This window comes from Oncorhynchus gorbuscha, linkage group LG06 (genome assembly GCF_021184085.1).
Source record: "Oncorhynchus gorbuscha isolate QuinsamMale2020 ecotype Even-year linkage group LG06, OgorEven_v1.0, whole genome shotgun sequence".
NCBI classification, from domain to species: domain Eukaryota; kingdom Metazoa; phylum Chordata; class Actinopteri; order Salmoniformes; family Salmonidae; genus Oncorhynchus; species Oncorhynchus gorbuscha.
The window spans coordinates 49879737-49902419 of record NC_060178.1 but is presented as its reverse complement, the minus strand read 5'-3'; the positions used below and the strand labels follow the sequence as shown (position 1 = coordinate 49902419).

At 41.5% G+C, this 22683-nt stretch overlaps 1 protein-coding gene across 1 annotated transcript in view; it reads right to left on the bottom strand.

Moving 5' to 3' along the window:
* The window catches only part of LOC124037163 (insulin-like growth factor-binding protein 3), a 101495-nt gene that overhangs the window by 40206 nt on the left and 38606 nt on the right, over window positions 1-22683 (bottom strand). Inside the window, exon 3 of the mRNA XM_046351829.1 lies at window positions 1391-1510. Coding sequence (XP_046207785.1) covers window positions 1391-1510 — 120 coding nt within the window. The remainder of the gene's footprint in view (window positions 1-1390; window positions 1511-22683) is intronic.

Here is a 22683-nt window from a genome sequence, read left to right as displayed (position 1 = left end):
CTTCTGTAGCTCAGTTGGTAGAGCATGGCGCTTGTAACGCCAGGGTAGTGGGTTCGATCCCCGGGACCACCCATACATAGAATGTATGCACACATGACTGTAAGTCGCTTTGGATAAAAGCGTCTGCTAAATGGCATATATTATTCATTATTATTATTATTATTATTATTATTATTATTATATTATTATTATTACATCTAGTGTCACACACAGGCTCAGACCACACTCACATCCTCTCTCTCAAACACACACTCACTTAAAAGGGACATTTCTAGAATGTTCTACCTAATATTCATCATCTCAGCACCACCCCAACATCAACATACTGTACGTGAGAAATGGATTCTATGTTTTGTAGTAAAAAAGATGGAGGAAAATAAGTGTTCCCAATGACATCATCAAACAATTAGTAGACAATTAGTAGGCAACGCCTACTCATATTGAATTAAAATCACGATGCATACCAATGATGTCATTGGAAACACATCTTCCTGTATCTTTTTACTACCAATAGCGCCATTTTCACATATTATGTTGATGTTGGGGTGGTGCTGAAAACGATAGATATCAAGTTGACATTTTTGAAAATGTTCTTTAACAATTGAATTTGCTGTTCCTACACTCTAAAAAATGCTGGGTTGTTTGGTTGACCCAACTGCTGGGTTGCAGGCGTTGGGTCATTAGCTGCTGGGTTGTTTTCTTTAAAAACGTTTGGGTTATTGGTGCAGGGTTATTGAGATATGATCCAATGGGTCAGATCAAAAGACTGGAGGCGTAGTTTAGTTGGGGCGTGGCCTTCAGATAGTTCTTTTTAGCCACCCATGAGCGTAAATGCCATTCCTGTTAAGCTGTTCTGCTGTATAGTCATCACATATTAAAATCAAATGAGTATAATCCCGCTGCTAAGGCAACCCAACTTAACAGTACAAAAAACAACTGATGGTTAAATCACCCAATCGCAATCAGTTGGGTTATTCACTCAACCCAATTGGCTGGGTCAAAATAACTAAGTGTGTGTTCTGGCCAATATTTACTCAGTGCTAGGTTAACCTAATAATAAGATGTTTTTAAACCCAGAATTGGTAAGAGTGTAGTGAGTCAGCAGTGTGTAGTTGTCTCTGTAATACCTGGTTATTATTTATGTTGATAATGCTATTGATGTTTCTGTTTCTGTCAAGGTACTGTCAAAGAATGCATTGGGGGGCCTGGGCGGGGTTTCTTTTTGAAGCCTGTATAGTGAATGTGTGTGTGTGTGTGTGTGTGTGTGTGTGTGTGTGTGTGTGTGTGTGTGTGTGTGTGTGTGTGTGTGTGTGTGTGTGTGTGTGTGTGTGTGTGTGTGTGTGTGTGTGTGTGTGTGTGTGTGTAATACTTAAAGCAAAGCGAGACTCACTTGTTTTTTCTTGTAGAAGCCTTTTTTGTCACAGTTGGGGATGCGGATGCCTCTGGGGATGAGCACATTGGAGATTTTAAGACTGTTCAGAATGCTCTCCATCTCTCTCCTGCATGGGCCCTGCATACAAAGCACACAACACCTCAATAGAACTGTACTAACACTGTACTAACACTGTACTAACACTGTACTAACACTGTACTAACACCGTACTAACACTGTACTAACACTGTACTAACACTGTACTAACACTGTACTAACAGTACATAACACCTCAATAGAACTGTACTAACACTGTACTAACACTGTACTAACACCATACTAAAACTGTACTAACACTGTACTAACACTGTACTAACCCCGTACTAACACTGTACTAACACTGTACTAACACTGTACTAACACCATACTAACACTGTACTAACACTGTACTAACACTGTACTAACAGTACATAACACCTCAATAGAACTGTACTAACACTGTACTAACACTGTACTAACACCATACTAACACTGTACTAACACTGTACTAACACTGTACTAACAGTACATAACACCTCAATAGAACTGTACTAACACTGTACTAACACTGTACTAACACTGTACTAACACTGTACTAACAGTACATAACACCTCAATAGAACTGTACTAACCCCGTACTAACACTGTACTAACACTGTACTAACAGTACATAACACCTCAATAGAACTGTACTAACACTGTACTAACAGTACATAACACCTCAATAGAACTGTACTAACCCCGTACTAACACTGTACTAACACTGTACTAACAGTACATAACACCTCAATAGAACTGTACTAACACTGTACTAACACTGTACTAACACCATACTAACACCGTCCTAACACTGTACTAACACGGTACTAACAGTACATAACACCTCAATAGAACTGTACTAACACCATACTAACACCATACTAACACTGTACTAACACCATACTAACACTACTAACACCGTACTAACACTGTACTAACATTGTACTAACACTGTACTAACAGTACACAACACCTCAATAGAACTGTACTAACACCATACTAACACCATACTAACACCGTCCTAACACTGTACTAACAGTACATAACACCTCAATAGAACTGTACTAACACCATACTAACACCGTCCTAACACTGTACTAACACCATACTAACACTGTACTAACACCATACTAACACTGTACTAACAGTACATAACACCTCAATAGAACTGTACTAACACCATACTAACACTGTACTAACACCATACTAACACTGTACTAACACTGTACTAACACCGTACTAACACCACACTAACACTGTACTAACAATGTACTAACACTGTACTAACACTGTACTAACAGTACATAACACCTCAATAGAACTGTACTAACATCATCCTAACACTGTACTAACACTGTACTAACACCGTACTAACACCGTACTAACACTGTACTAACACTGTACTAACAGTACACAACACCTCAATAGAACTGTACTAACACCATACTAACACCGTCCTAACACTGTACTAACAGTACATAACACCTCAATAGAACTGTACTAACACCATACTAACACCGTCCTAACACTATACTAACAGTACATAACACCTCAATAGAACTGTACTAACACCATACTAACACCGTACTAACACCGTCCTAACACTGTACTAACAGTACATAACACCTCAATAGAACTGTACTAACACCATACTAACGCCGTACTAACACTGTACTAACACTGTACTAACAGTACATAACACCTCAATAGAACTGTACTAACACCGTACTAACACCGTACTAACACTGTACTAACACTGTACTAACACTGTACTAACACTGTACTAACACTGTACTAACACCGTACTAACACTGTACTAACACCGTACTAACAGTACACAACACCTCAATAGAACTGTACTACCACTGTACTAACACCATACTAACACCATACTAACACTGTACTAACACTGTACTAACAGTACACAACACCTCAATAGAACTGTACTAACACTGTACTAACACCATACTAACACCATACTAACACTGTACTAACACTGTACTAACAGTACACAACACCTCAATAGAACTGTACTAACACCGTACTAACACTGTACTAACACTGTACTACCACTGTACTAACAGTACATAACACCTCTATAAAACTGTATTAACACTGTACAAACACTGTAGCAACACAGTACTAGCACAGCACTAACCCAGTACTAACACAGTACAAACACTGTAGCAACACAGTACTAACACTGTAGCAACACAGTACTAACACTGTAGCAACACAGTACTAACACTGTAGCAACACAGTACTAACACTGTAGCAACACAGTACTAGCACAGTACTAACACTGTAGCAACACAGTACTAACACTGTAGCAACACAGTACTAAAACTGTAGCAACACAGTACTAGCACAGTACTAACACTGTAGCAACACAGTACTAGCACAGCACTAACCCAGTACTAACACAGTACTAACACTGTAGCAACACAGTACTAACACAGTACTAACACAGTACTAACACTGTAGTAACACTGTAGTAACACTGTAGCAACACAGTACTAGTACAGCACTAACCCAGTACTAACACAGTACAAACACTGTAGCAACACAGTACTAACACTGTAGAAACACAGTACTAGCACACCACTAACCCAATACTAACACAGTAGTAACACAGTAGTAACACTGCAGCAACACAGTACTAGCACTGTAGCAACAAAGTACTAGCACAGCACTAACCCAGTACTAACACAGTACTAACCCAATACAAACACTGTAGCAACACAGTACTAACACTGTAGCAACACAGTACTAGCACAGCACTAACCCAGTACTAACACAGTACTAACACTGTAGCAACACAGTACTAGCACAGCACTAACCCAGTACTAACACAGTACTAACACTGTAGCAACACAGTACTAACACTGTAGCAACACAGTACAAGCACAGCACTAACCCAGTACTAACACAGTACAAACACTGTAGCAACACAGTACTAGCACAGCACTACCCCAGTACTAACACAGTACAAACACTGTAGCAACACAGTACTAACACTGTACCAACACAGTACTAGCACAGCACTAACCCAATACTAACACAGTACAAACACTGTAGCAACACAGTACTAACACTGTAGCAACACAGTACTAGCACAGCACTAACCCAGTACTAACACAGTACTAACACTGTAGCAACACAGTACTAGCACTGTAGCAACACAGTACTAACACTGTAGCAACACAGTACTAACACTGTAGCAACACAGTACTAACACTGTAGCAACACAGTACTAACACTGTAGCAACACAGTACTAACACTGTAGCAACACAGTACTAGCACAGTACTAACACTGTAGCAACACAGTACTAACACTGTAGCAACACAGTACTAAAACTGTAGCAACACAGTACTAGCACAGTACTAACACTGTAGCAACACAGTACTAGCACTGTAGCAACACAGTACTAGCACTGTAGCAACACAATACTAACACTGTAGCAACACAGTACTAACACTGTAGCAACACAGTACTAACACTGTAGCAACACAGTACTAGCACAGCACTAACCCAGTACTAACACAGTACTAACACTGTAGCAACACAGTAGTAACACAGTAGTAACACTGCAGCAACACAGTACAAACACTGTAGTAACACAGCACTAACCCAGTACTAACACAGTACTAACACTGTAGCAACACAGTACTAACACTGTAGCAACACAGTACTAGCACAGCACTAACCCAGTACTAACACAGTACTAACACTGTAGCAACACAGTACTAGCACAGCACTAACCCAGTACTAACAGTACAAACACTGTAGCAACACAGTACTAACACTGTACTAACACTGTAGCAACACAGTACTAACACTGTACTAATGCAGTACGAACACAGTACGCACACAGTACTAGCACTGTAGCAACACAGTACTAGCACAGCACTAACCCAGTACTAACACAGTACTAACACTGTAGCAACACAGTACTAACACTGTAGCAACACAGTACTAGCACAGCACTAACCCAGTACTAACACAGTACTAACACTGTAGCAACACAGTACTAACACTGTAGAAACACAGTACTAGTACAGCACTAACCCAGTACCAACACAGTACAAACACTGTAGCAACACAGTACTAACACTGTAGCAACACAGTACTAACACTGTAGCAACACAGTACTAGCACAGTACTAACACTGTAGCAACACAGTACTAGCACTGTAGCAACACAGTACTAACACTGTAGCAACACAGTACTAACACTGTAGCAACACAGTACTAACACTGTAGCAACACAGTACTAACACTGTAGCAACACAGTACTAGCACAGCACTAACCCAGTACTAACACAGTACTAACACTGTAGCAACACAGTAGTAACACAGTAGTAACACTGCAGCAACACAGTACAAACACTGTAGTAACACAGCACTAACCCAGTACTAACACAGTAGTAACACTGCAGCAACACAGTACAAACACTGTAGTAACACAGCACTAACCCAGTACTAACACAGTACTAACACTGTAGCAACACAGTACTAACACTGTAGCAACACAGTACTAGCACAGCACTAACCCAGTACTAACACAGTACTAACACTGTAGCAACACAGTACTAGCACAGCACTAACCCAGTACTAGCACAGTACAAACACTGTAGCAACACAGTACTAACACTGTACTAACACTGTAGCAACACAGTACTAACACTGTACTAACACAGTACTAGCACTGTAGCAACACAGTACTAGCACAGCACTAACCCAGTACTAACACAGTACTAACACTGTAGCAACACAGTACTAACACTGTAGCAACACAGTACTAGCACATCACTAACCCAGTACTAACACAGTACTAACACTGTAGCAACACAGTACTAACACTGTAGAAACACAGTACTAGTACAGCACTAACCCAGTACCAACACAGTACAAACACTGTAGCAACACAGTACTGACACTGTAGCAACACAGTACAAACACTGTAGCAACACAGTACTAACACTATAGCAACACAGTACTAGCACAGCACTAACCCAGTACTAACACAGTACTAACACAGTACAAACACTGTAGCAACACAGTACTAGCACAGCACTAACCCAGTACTAGCACAGCACTAACCCAGTACTAACACTGTAGTAACACAGTACTAGCACAGCACTAACCCAGTACTAACACAGTACTAACACAGTACTAACACAGTACAAACACTGTAGCAACACAGTACTAACACTATAGCAACACAGTACTAGCACAGCACTAACCCAGTACTAGCACAGCACTAACCCAGTACTAACACTGTAGTAACACAGTACTAGCACAGCACTAACCCAGTACTAACACAGTACTAACACAGTACTAACACAGTACAAACACTATAGCAACACAGTACTAGCACAGCACTAACCCAGTACTAGCACAGCACTAACCCAGTACTAACCCAGTACTAACACAGTACTAACACAGTACTAACACTGTAGAAACACAGTACTAACACTGTAGCAACACAGTACTAACACAGTACTAACACTGTAGAAACACAGTACTAAAACTGTAGCAACACAATACTAGCACTGTAGAAACACAGTACTAGTACATCACTAACCGAGTACTAACCCAGTACTAAGACAGTACAAACACTGTAGTAATACAGTAGTAACACAGTAGTAACACTGTAGCAACACAGTACTAGCACAGCACTAACCCAGTACTAACCCAGTACTAACACAGTACAAACACTGAAGCAACACAGTACTAACACTGTAGAAACACAGTACTAGCACACCACTAACCCAGTACTAACACAGTACTAACACAGTACAAACACTGTAGCAACACAGTACTAGCACAGCACTAACACTGTAGCAACGCAGTACTAGCACTGTAGCAACACAGTACTAGCACTGTAGCAACACAGTACTAACAACACAGTACTACACTGTAGCAACACAGTACTAACACTGTAGCAAACACAGTACTAACACTGTAGCAACAGTACAGCACTGTACAACACAGTACAACACTGTAGCAACACAGTACTAACACTGCACAACACAGTACTAACACTGTACAACACAGTAACACTGTAGCAACACAGTACTAGCACAGCACTAACCCAGTACTAACACAGTACTAACACAGTACAACACAGTAGTAACACAGTACTAACACTGTACTAAACACAGTACTAACACAGTACTAACACAGTACTAACACAGTACTAACACAGTACTAGCAACACAGTACTAACACAGTACTAGCACACAGTACTAGCAACAACAGTACTAACACACTAACACTAGCAACACAGTACTAGCACAGCACTAACCCAGTACTAACACAGTACTAACACTGTAGCAACACAGTACTAACACAGCAAACACAGTACTAACACTGTAGCAAACACTGCAACACAGTAACAGTACAACACAGTACACTGTAACACAGTACTAACACTGTAAACACAGTACTAACACTGTAGCAACACAGTACTAACACTGTAGCAACACAGTACTAACACTAACAGTACTAACACAGTACTAACACAGTACTAACACTGTAGCAACACAGTACTAACACTGTAGCAACACAGTACTAGCAACAGCACTAACCCAGTACTAACACAGTACTAACACTGTAGCAACACAGTACTAACACTGTAGCAACACAGTACTAGCACAGCACTAACCCAGTACTAACACAGTACAAACACTGTAGCAACACAGTACTAACACTGTAGCAACACAGTACTAACACAGTAACAACACAGTACTAACACAGTACTAACACTGTAGCAACACAGTACAACACTGTACTGCAACACAGTACTACTAACACAGTACTAACTGTAGCAACACAGTACTAACACTGTAGCAACACAGTACTAACACTGTAGCAACACAGTACTAACACTGTAGCAACACAGTACTAGCACAGCACTAACCCAGTACTAACACAGTACTAACACTGTAGCAACACAGTAGTAACACAGTACTAACACTGCAGCAACACAGTACAAACACTGTAGCACAGTACACTAACCCAGTACTAACACAGTACTAACACTGTAGCAACACAGTACTGTAGCACAGTACTAACACTGTACTAACACAGTACTAACACTGTAGCAACACAGTACTAACACTGTAGCAACACAGTACTAACACACAGCAAACAGTACTAACACAGTACTAACACAGTAGCTAACACAGTACTAACACTGTAGCAACACAGTACTAACACTGTAGCAACACAGTACTAACACTGTAGCAACACAGTACTAACACTGTAGCAACACAGTACTAACACAGCACTAACACAGTACTAGCACAGTACAAACACTGTAGCAACACAGTACTAACAACACAGTACTAACACTAACAACCAGTACTAGCAAGCACAGTACAGTACAACACTGTAGCAACACAGTACTAACACTGTAGCAGCAGCACAGCTAACCCAGTACTAACACAGTACTAACACTGTAGCAACACAGTACTAACACTGTAGCAACACAGTACTAGCACAGCACTAACCCAGTACTAACACAGTACTAACCCAGTACACACTGTAGCAACACAGTACTAACACTGTAGCAACACAGTACTAACCCAGTACTAACACAGTACAAACACTGTAGCAACACAGTACTAACACTGTAGCAACACAGTACAAACACAGTACAACACAGTACTAACACACAACACAGTACTAGCACAGTACTAACCCAGTACTAACAGTACTAACACAGTACAAACACTGTAGCAACACAGTACTAACACTGTAGCAACACAGTACTAGCACAGCACTAACCCAGTACTAACCCAGTACTAACACAGTACTAACACAGCAAACACAGTACTAACACTGTAGCAACACAGTACTAGCACTGTAGCAACACAGTACTAGCACAGCACTAACCCAGTACTAACACAGTACTAACACTGTAGCAACACAGTACTAACACTGTAGCAACACAGTACTAGCACAGCACTAACCCAGTAGTACAACACAGTACTAACACTGTAGCAACACAGTACTAACACTGTAGCAACACAGTACTAACACTGTAGCAACACAGTACTAACACTGTAGCACACAGTAACACTGTAGCAGTACTAACACAGCACTAACTAAACACAGTACTAACACTGTAGCAGTACTAACACAGTACAAACACTGTAGCAACACAGGACTAGCACAGCACTAACCCAGTACTAACACTGTAGAAACACAGTACTAACACAGTACTAACACCGTAGAAACACTGTAGTAACACTGTAGCAACACTGTAGCAACACTGTAGCAACACTGTAGTAACACTGTAGTAACACTGTAGCAACACTGTAGTAACACTGTAGTAACACTGTAGCAACACTGTAGCAACACTGTAGCAACACAGTAGCAACACTGTAGCAACACAGTAGCAACACTGTAGCAACACAGTACTAACACTGTAGCAACACAGTACTAACACTGTAGCAACACAGTACTAACACTGTAGAAACCCAGTACTAGCACAGCACTAACCCAGTACTAGCACATCACTAACCCAGTACTAACACTGTAGTAACACAGTACTAGCACAGCACTAACCCAGTACTAACACAGTACTAACACTGTAGCAACACAGTACTAGCACAGCACTAACCCAGTACTAACCCAGTACTAACACAGTACAAACACATCACTAACCCAGTACTAACACTGTAGTAACACAGTACTAGCACAGCACTAACCCAGTACTAACACAGTACTAACACTGTAGCAACACAGTACTAGCACAGCACTAACCCAGTACTAACACAGTACAAACACTGTAGCAACACAGTACTAACACTGTAGCAACACAGTACTAGCACAGCACTAACCCAGTACTAACACAGTACTAACACTGTAGCAACACAGTACTAGCACAGCACTAACCCAGTACTAACACAGTACAAACACTATAGCAACACAGTACTAGCACAGCACTAACCCAGTACTAGCACAGCACTAACCCAGTACTAACCCAGTACTAACACAGTACTAACACAGTACTAACACTGTAGAAACACAGTACTAACACTGTAGCAACACAGTACTAACACAGTACTAACACTGTAGAAACACAGTACTAAAACTGTAGCAACACAATACTAGCACTGTAGAAACACAGTACTAGTACATCACTAACCGAGTACTAACCCAGTACTAAGACAGTACAAACACTGTAGTAATACAGTAGTAACACAGTAGTAACACTGTAGCAACACAGTACTAGCACAGCACTAACCCAGTACTAACCCAGTACTAACACAGTACAAACACTGAAGCAACACAGTACTAACACTGTAGAAACACAGTACTAGCACACCACTAACCCAGTACTAACACAGTACTAACACAGTACAAACACTGTAGCAACACAGTACTAGCACAGCACTAACCCAGTACTAGCACAGCACTAACCCAGTACTAACACTGTAGTAACACAGTACTAGCACAGCACTAACCCAGTACTAACACAGTACTAACACAGTACTAACACAGTACAAACACTGTAGCAACACAGTACTAACACTGTAGCAACACAGTACTAGCACAGCACTAACCCAGTACTAGCACAGCACTAACCCAGTACTAACACTGTAGTAACACAGTACTAGCACAGCACTAACCCAGTACTAACACAGTACTAACACAGTACTAACACAGTACAAACACTATAGCAACACAGTACTAGCACAGCACTAACCCAGTACTAGCACAGCACTAACCCAGTACTAACCCAGTACTAACACAGTACTAACACAGTACTAACACTGTAGAAACACAGTACTAACACTGTAGCAACACAGTACTAACACAGTACTAACACTGTAGAAACACAGTACTAAAACTGTAGCAACACAATACTAGCACTATAGAAACACAGTACTAGCACACCACTAACCCAGTACTAACCCAGTACTAACCCAGTACTAACACAGTAGTAACACAGTAGTAACAATGAAGCAACACAGTACTAGCACTGTAGCAACACAGTACTAGCACAGCACTAACACAGTACTAACACTGTAGAAACACAGTACTAACACTGTAGCAACACAGTACTAGCACAGCACTAACCCAGTACTAACACTGTAGCAACACAGTACTAACACTGTAGAAACACAGTACTAGCACAGCACTAACACAGTACTAACACAGTACAAACACTGTAGCAACACAGTACTAGCACAGCACTAACCCAGTACTAACACAGTACAAACACTGTAGCAACACAGTACTAACACTGTAGCAACACAGTACTAGCACAGCACTAACCCAGTACTAACACAGTACTAACACTGTAGCAACACAGTACTAACACTGTAGCAACACAGTACTAACACTGTAGCAACACAGTACTAACACTGTAGCAACACAGTACTAGCACAGCACTAACCCAGTACTAACCCAGTACTAACACAGTACAAACACTGAAGCAACACAGTACTAACACTGTAGAAACACAGTACTAGCACACCACTAACCCAGTACTAACCCAGTACTAACACAGTAGTAACACAGTAGTAACACAGTAGTAACACAGTAGTAACAATGCAGCAACACAGTACTAGCACTGTAGCAACACAGTACTAGCACAGCACTAACCCAGTACTAACACGGTACTAACACTGTAGCAACACAGTACTAACACTGTAGCAACACAGTACTAGCACAGCACTAACCCAGTACTAACACAGTACAAACACTGTAGCAACACAGTACTAGCACAGCACTAACCCAGTACTAACACAGTACAAACACTGTAGCAACACAGTACTAACACTGTAGCAACACAGTACTAGCACAGCACTAACCCAGTACTAACACAGTACAAACACTGTAGCAACACAGTACTAACACTGTAGCAACACAGTACTAGCAGAGCACTAACCCAGTACTAACACTGTGGCAACACAGTACTAGCACTGTAGCAACACAGTACTAACACTGTAGCAACACAGTACTAACACTGTAGCAACACAGTACTAACACTGTAGCAACAAAGTACTAGCACAGTACTAACACTGTAGCAACACAGTACTAGCACTGTAGCAACACAGTACTAGCACTGTAGCAACACAGTACTAACACTGTAGCAACACAGTACTAACACTGTAGCAACACAGTACTAACACTGTAGCAACACAGTACTAGCACAGCACTAACCCAGTACTAACACAGTACTAACACTGTAGCAACACAGTAGTAACACAGTAGTAACACTGCAGCAACACAGTACAAACACTGTAGTAACACAGCACTAACCCAGTACTAACACAGTACTAACACTGTAGCAACACAGTACTAACACTGTAGCAACACAGTACTAACACTGTAGCAACACAGTACTAACACTGTAGCAACACAGTACTAACACTGTAGCAACACAGTACTAGCACAGCACTAACCCAGTACTAACACAGTACTAACACTGTAGCAACACAGTACTAGCACAGCACTAACCCAGTACTAACACAGTACAAACACTGTAGCAACACAGTACTAACACTGTACTAACACTGTAGCAACACAGTACTAACACTGTACTAATGCAGTACGAACACAGTACGCACACAGTACTAGCACTGTAGCAACACAGTACTACCACTGTAGAAACACAGTACTAGCACAGCACTAACCCAGTACTAACACAGTACTAACACTGTAGCAACACAGTACTAACACTGTAGCAACACAGTACTAGCACAGCACTAACCCAGTACTAACACAGTACTAACACTGTAGCAACACAGTACTAGCACAGCACTAACCCAGTACTAACACAGTACAAACACTGTAGCAACACAGTACTAACACTGTAGCAACACAGTACTAGCAGAGCACTAACCCAGTACTAACACAGTACTAACACTGTAGCAACACAGTACTAGCACTGTAGCAACACAGTACTAACACTGTAGCAACACAGTACTAACACTGTAGCAACACAGTACTAGCACAGTACTAACACTGTAGCAACACAGTACTAGCACTGTAGCAACACAGTACTAGCACTGTAGCAACACAATACTAACACTGTAGCAACACAGTACTAACACTGTAGCAACACAGTACTAACACTGTAGCAACACAGTACTAGCACAGCACTAACCCAGTACTAACACAGTACTAACACTGTAGCAACACAGTACTAGCACAGCACTAACCCAGTACTAACACAGTACAAACACTGTAGCAACACAGTACTAACACTGTACTAATGCAGTACGAACACAGTACGCACACAGTACTAGCACTGTAGCAACACAGTACTAAGACTGTAGCAACACAGTACTAGCACAGCACTAACCCAGTACTAACACAGTACTAACACTGTAGCAACACAGTACTAACCCTGTAGCAACACAGTACTAGCACAGCACTAACCCAGTACTAACACAGTACTAACACTGTAGCAACACAGTACTAGCACAGCACTAACCCAGTACTAACACAGTACAAACACTGTAGCAACACAGTACTAACACAGTACTAACACAACACAGTACAAACACTGTAGCAACACAGTACTAACACTGTAGCAACACAGTACTAACACTGTAGCAACACAGTAACACTGTAGCAACACAGCACAGCACTAACACAGTACTAACACAGTACTAACACTGTACAACACAGTACTAGCACAGCACTAACCCAGTACTAACACAGTACAAACACTGTAGCAACACAGTACTAGCAGCACAACAGTACACAGTACAAACACTGTAGCAACACAGTACTAACACTGTAGAAACACAGTACTAGCACACCACTAACCCAGTACTAACCCAGTACTAACACAGTAGTAACACAGTAGTAACACAGTAGTAACACTGCAGCAACACAGTACTAGCACTGTAGCAACACAGTACTAGCACAGCACTAACCCAGTACTAACACAGTACTAACACTGTAGCAACACAGTACTAACACTGTAGCAACACAGTACTAGCACAGCACTAACCCAGTACTAACACAGTACAAACACTGTAGCAACACAGTACTAGCACAGCACTAACCCAGTACAAACACTGTAGCAACACAGTACTAACACTGTAGCAACACAGTACTAGCACAGCACTAACCCAGTACTAACACAGTACAAACACTGTAGCAACACAGTACTAACACTGTAGCAACACAGTACTAGCACAGCACTAACCCAGTACTAACACTGTAGCAACACAGTACTAGCACTGTAGCAACACAGTACTAACACTGTAGCAACACAGTACTAACACTGTAGCAACACAGTACTAACACTGTAGCAACACAGTACTAGCACAGTACTAACACTGTAGCAACACAGTACTAACACTGTAGCAACACAGTACTAACACTGTAGCAACACAGTACTAACACTGTAGCAACACAGTACTAATACTGTAGCAACACAGTACTAACACTGTAGCAACACAGTACTAACACAGCACTAACCCAGTACTAACACAGTACAAACACTGTAGCAACACAGTACTAACACAGTACTAACACTGCAGCAAACACAGTACAAACACTGTAGTAACCCAGTAAACACAGTACTAACACTGTAGCAACACAGTACTAACACTGTAGCAACACAGTACTAACACAGCACTAACACAGTACTAAACACTGTAGCAACACAGTACTAACACAGTAGTAACACAGTGTAACAACACAGTACTAACACTGTAGCACTAACCCAGTACTAACAACAGTACAACAACACACTGTAGCAACACAGTACTAACACTGTAGCAACACAGTACTAACACTGTAGCAACACAGTACTAACACTGTAGCAACACAGTACTAGCACAGCACTAACCCAGTACTAACACAGTACTAACACTGTAGCAACACAGTACTAGCACAGCACTAACCCAGTACTAACACAGTACAAACACTGTAGCAACACAGTACTAACACTGTACTAACACTGTAGCAACACAGTACTAACACTGTACTAATGCAGTACGAACACAGTACGCACACAGTACTAGCACTGTAGCAACACAGTACTACCACTGTAGAAACACAGTACTAACACAGTACTAACACAGTACTAACACAGTACTAACACTGTAGCAACACAGTACTAACACTGTAGCAACACAGTACTAGCACAGCACTAACCCAGTACTAACACAGTACTAACACTGTAGCAACACAGTACTAACACAGCACTAACCCAGCAACACAGTACAAACACTGTAGCAACACAGTACTAACACTGTAGCAACACAGTACTAGCAGAGCACTAACCCAGTACTAACACAGTACTAACACTGTAGCAACACAGTACTAGCACTGTAGCAACACAGTACTAACACTGTAGCAACACAGTACTAACACTGTAGCAACACAGTACTAGCACAGTACTAACACTGTAGCAACACAGTACTAGCACTGTAGCAACACAGTACTAGCACTGTAGCAACACAATACTAACACTGTAGCAACACAGTACTAACACTGTAGCAACACAGTACTAACACTGTAGCAACACAGTACTAGCACAGCACTAGCCCCGTACTAACACAGTACTAACACTGTAGCAACACAGTACTAGCACAGCACTAACCCAGTACTAACACAGTACAAACACTGTAGCAACACAGTACTAACACTGTACTAATGCAGTACAACACAGTACGCACACAGTACTAGCACTGTAGCAACACAGTACTAAGACTGTAGCAACACAGTACTAGCACAGCACTAACCCAGTACTAACACAGTACTAACACTGTAGCAACACAGTACTAACACTGTAGCAACACAGTACTAGCACAGCACTAACCCAGTACTAACACAGTACTAACACTGTAGCAACACAGTACTAGCACAGCACTAACCCAGTACTAACACAGTACAAACACTGTAGCAACACAGTACTAGCACAGCACTAACCCAGTACTAACACAGTACAAACACTGTAGCAACACAGTACTAACACTGTAGTAACACAGTACAACACTGTAGCAACACAGTACTAGCACAGCACTAACCCAGTACTAACTAACACAGTACTAACACTTTAGCAACACAGTACTAACACTGTAGAAACACAGTACTAACACTGTAGCAACACAGTACTAACACTGTAGCAACACAGTACTAGTACAGCACTAACCCAGTACTAACACAGTACAAACACTGTAGCAACACAGTACTAACACTGTAGCAACACAGTACTAGCACAGCACTAACCCAGTACTAGCACAGCACTAACCCAGTACTAACACTGTACACAGTACTAGCACAGCACTAACACAGTACTAACACAGTACTAACACAGTACAAACACTGTAGCAACACAGTACTAGCACAGCACTAACCCAGTACTAGCACAGCACACTAACAACAGTACTAACACTGTAGCAACACAGTACTAACACTATAGCAACACAGTACTAGCACAGCACTAACCCAGTACTAAAACTGTAGCAACACAATACTAGCACTGTAGAAACACAGTACTAGTACATCACTAACCGAGTACTAACACAGTACTAACACAGTACAAACACTGTAGCAACACAGTACTAGCACAGCACTAACCCAGTACTAACCCAGTACTAACACAGTACAAACACTGAAGTAACACAGTACTAACACTGTAGCAACACAGTACTAACACTGTAGCAACACAGTACTAGCACAGTAGCACCGTACTAACACAGTACTAACACTGTAGCAACACAGTACTAGCAGAGCACTAACCCAGTACTAACACAGTACTAACACTGTAGCAACACAGTACTAACACTGTACTAATGCAGTACAACACAGTACGCACACAGTACTAGCACTGTAGCAACACAGTACTAAGACTGTAGCAACACAGTACTAGCACAGCACTAACCCAGTACTAACACAGTACTAACACTGTAGCAACACAGTACTAACACTGTAGCAACACAGTACTAGCACAGCACTAACCCAGTACTAACACAGTACTAACACTGTAGCAACACAGTACTAGCACAGCACTAACCCAGTAGTAACACAGTACAAACACTGTAGCAACACAGTACTAGCACAGCACTAACCCAGTACTAACACAGTACAAACACTGTAGCAACACAGTACTAACACTGTAGCAACACAGTACTAACACTGTAGCAACACAGTACTAGCACAGCACTAACCCAGTACTAACACAGTACTAACACTTTAGCAACACAGTACTAACACTGTAGAAACACAGTACTAACACTGTAGCAACACAGTACTAACACTGTAGCAACACAGTACTAGTACAGCACTAACCCAGTACTAGCACAGTACAAACACTGTAGCAACACAGTACTAACACTGTAGCAACACAGTACTAGCACAGCACTAACCCAGTACTAGCACAGCACTAACCCAGTACTAACACTGTAGTAACACAGTACTAGCACAGCACTAACCCAGTACTAACACAGTACTAACACAGTACTAGCACAGCACTAACCCAGTACTAGCACAGCACTAACCCAGTACTAACACTGTAGCAACACAGTACTAACACTATATCAACACAGTACTAGCACAGCACTAACCCAGTACTAAAACTGTAGCAACACAATACTAGCACTGTAGAAACACAGTACTAGTACATCACTAACCGAGTACTAACACAGTACTAACACAGTACAAACACTGTAGCAACACAGTACTAGCACAGCACTAACCCAGTACTAACCCAGTACTAACACAGTACAAACACTGAAGTAACACAGTACTAACACTGTAGCAACACAGTACTAGCACAGCACTAACCCAGTACTAACACAGTACTAACACTGTAGCAACACAGTACTAGCACAGCACTAACCCAGTACTAACACAGTACAAACACTGTAGCAACACAGTACTAGCACAGCACTAACCCAGTACTAGCACAGTACAAACACTGTAGCAACACAGTACTAACACTGTACTAACACTGTAGCAACACAGTACTAACACAGTACAAACACTGTAGCAACACAGGACTAGCACAGCACTAACCCAGTACTAACACTGTAGAAACACAGTACTAACACAGTACTAACACCGTAGAAACACAGTACTAACACAGTACTAAACACTGTAGCAACACTGTAGTAACACTGTAGCAACACTGTAGCAACACTGTAGTAACACTGTAGCAACACTGTAGTAACACTGTAGTAACACTGTAGTAACACTGTAGCAACACTGTAGCAACACTGTAGCAACACAGTAGCAACACTGTAGCAACACAGTAGCAACACTGTAGCAACACAGTACTAACACTGTAGCAACACAGTACTAACACTGTAGCAACACAGTACTAACACTGTAGAAACCCAGTACTAGCACAGCACTAACCCAGTACTAGCACATCACTAACCCAGTACTAACACTGTAGTAACACAGTACTAGCACAGCACTAACCCAGTACTAACACAGTACTAACACTGTAGCAACACAGTACTAGCACAGCACTAACCCAGTACTAACCCAGTACTAACACAGTACAAACACATCACTAACCCAGTACTAACACTGTAGTAACACAGTACTAGCACAGCACTAACACCAGTACTAACACTGTAGCAAACACAGTACAACACTGTAGTAACACAGTAAACACTGTAGCAACACAGTACTAGCACAGCACTAACCCAGTACTAACACAGTACTAACACTGTAGCAACACAGTACTAGCACAGCACTAACCCAGTACTAACACAGTACTAACACTGTAGCAACACAGTACTAGCACAGCACTAACCCAGTACTAACACAGTACAAACACTGTAGCAACACAGTACTAACACTGTACTAACACTGTAGCAACACAGTACTAACACTGCACACAGTACTAGCACTGTAGCAACACAGTACTAAGACGTAGCAACACAGTACTAGCACAGCACTAACCCAGTACTAACACAGTACTAACACTGTAGCAACACAGTACTAACACTGTAGCAACACAGTACTAGCACAGCACTAACCCAGTACTAACACAGTACTAACACTGTAGCAACACAGTACTAGCACAGCACTAACCCAGTACTAACACAGTACAAACACTGTAGCAACACAGTACTAGCACAGCACTAACCCAGTACTAACACAGTACAAACACTGTAGCAACACAGTACTAACACTGTAGCAACACAGTACTAACACTGTAGCAACACAGTACTAGCACAGCACTAACCCAGTACTAACACAGTACTAACACTGTAGCAACACAGTACTAACACTGTAGCAACACAGTACTAACACTGTAGCAACACAGTACTAACACTGTAGCAACACAGTACTAGCACACTAACCCAGTACTAGCACAACACTAACCCAGTACTAACACTGTAGTAACACAGTACTAGCACAGTACACACTAACCCAGTACTAACACAGTACTAACACAGTACTAACACAGTACAAACACTGTAGCAACACAGTACTAGCACACTGTACACTACTACAGTACTAGCACAGCACTAGTACTAACACAGTAGCAACACAGTACTAACACTGTAGCAACACAGTACTAACACTGTAGCAACACAGTACTAGCACTGTAGCAACACAGTACTAACACTGTAGAAACACAGTACTAGTACATCACTAACCGAGTACTAACACAGTACTAACACAGTACAAACACTGTAGCAACACAGTACTAGCACAGCACTAACCCAGTACTAACCCAGTACTAACACAGTACAAACACTGAAGCAACACAGTACTAACACTGTAGCAACACAGTACTAGCACAGCACTAACCCAGTACTAACACAGTACTAACACTGTAGCAACACAGTACTAGCACAGCACTAACCCAGTACTAACACAGTACAACACAGTACTGTAGCAACACAGTACTAACACTGTACTAACACTGTAGCAACACAGTACTAACACTGTACTAACACAGTACACTGTAACACAGCACGCACACAGTACTAGCACTGTAGCAACACAGTACTACCACTGTAGAAACACAGTACTAGCACAGCACTAACCCAGTACTAACACAGTACTAACACTGTAGCAACACAGTACTAACACTGTAGCAACACAGTACTAGCACAGCACTAACCCAGTACTAACACTGTAGCAACACAGTACTAGCACAGCACTAACCCAGTACTAACACAGTACAAACACTGTAGCAACACAGTACTAACACTGTAGCAACACAGTACTAGCAGAGCACTAACCCAGTACTAACACAGTACTAACACTGTAGCAACACAGTACTAACACTGTAGCAACACAGTACTAACACTGTAGCACTAACACTGTAGCAACACAGTACTAACACTGTAGCAACACAGTACTAACACTGTAGCAACACAGTACTACACAGTACTAACACTGTAGCAACACAGTACTAGCACTGTAGCAACACAGTACTAGCACTGTACAACACAACACAGTACTAACACTGTACACAGTAACACTGTAGCAACACAGTACTAACACTGTAGCAACACAGTACTAACACTGTAGCAACACAGTACTAACACAGTAGCAACACAGTACTAACACAGTACTAACACTGTAGCAACACAGTACTAGCACTGTAGCAACACAGTACTAACACTGTAGCAACACAGTACTAACACTGTAGCAACACAGTACTAACACTGTAGCAACACAGTACTACACAGTACTAACACAGTACTAACACAGTACTAACACTGTAGCAACACAGTACTAGCACAGCACAACCCAGTACTAACACAGTACTAACACTGTAGCAACACAGTACTACACAGCACTAACACAGTACTAACACAGTACAAACACTGTAGCAACACAGTACTAACAGCACTAACCCAGTACTAACACAGTACAACACTGTAGCAACACAGTACTAACACTGTAGCAACACAGTACTAGCACAGCACTAACCCAGTACTAACACAGTACTAACACTGTAGCAACACAGTACTAGCACAGCAGCACTAACAGTAGTAACACAGTACAAACACTGTAGCAACACAGTACTAGCACAGTACAACACAGTACTAACACAGTACAAACACTGTAGCAACACAGTACTAACACTGTAGCAACACAGTACTAACACTGTAGCAACACAGTACTAGCACAGCACTAACCCAGTACTAACAGTACTAACACTGTAGCAACACAGTACTAACACTGTAGCAACACAGTACTAACACTGTAGCAACACAGTACTAACACTGTACTAACACTGTAGCAACAACACAGTACAACACTGTAGCAACACAGTACAGCACAGCACTAACCCAGTACTAACACAGTACAAACACTGTAGCAACACAGTACTAACACTGTAGCAACACAGTACTAGCACAGCACTAACCCAGTACTAACACAGTACTAACACAGTACTAACACTGTAGCAACACAGTACTAGCACAGCACTAACCCAGTACTAACACAGTACTAACACAGTACAACACAGTACAACACTGTAGCAACACAGTACTAGCACAGCACTAACCCAGTACTAGCACAGCACTAACAGTACTAACACTGTAGCAACACAGTACTAACACTGTAGCAACACAGTACTAGCACAGCACTAACCCAGTACTAACACTGTAGCAACACAACACAGTACTAACACTGTAGCAACACAGTACTAGTACATGTAGTACACAACCAGTACTAACACAGTACTAACAACACAGTACAACACTGTAGCAACACAGTACTAGCACAGCACTAACACAGTACTAACACTGTACAACACAGTACAAACACTGAGCAACACAGTACTAGCAACACAGTACTAACACAGTACTAACACAGTACTAACACAGTACTAACACAGTAGCAACACAGTACTAGCACAGCACTAACCCAGTACTAACACAGTACAAACACAGTAGCAACACAGTACTAGCACAGCACTAACCCAGTACTAACACAGTACAAACACTGTAGCAACACAGTACTAACACTGTAGCAACACAGTAACACTGTAGCAACACAGTACTAACACAGTACTAACAAACACTGTAGCAACACAGTACTAACACAGCACTAACCCAGTACTAACACAGTACTAACACTGTACTAACACAGTACTAACACTGTAGAAACACAGTACTAACACAGTACTAACACTGTAGTAACACTGTAGCAACACTGTAGCAACACTGTACAACACTGTAGCAACACAAACACTGTAGCAACACTGTAGCAACACAGTACTAACACTGTAGCAACACAGTAGTAACACTGTACAACACTGTAG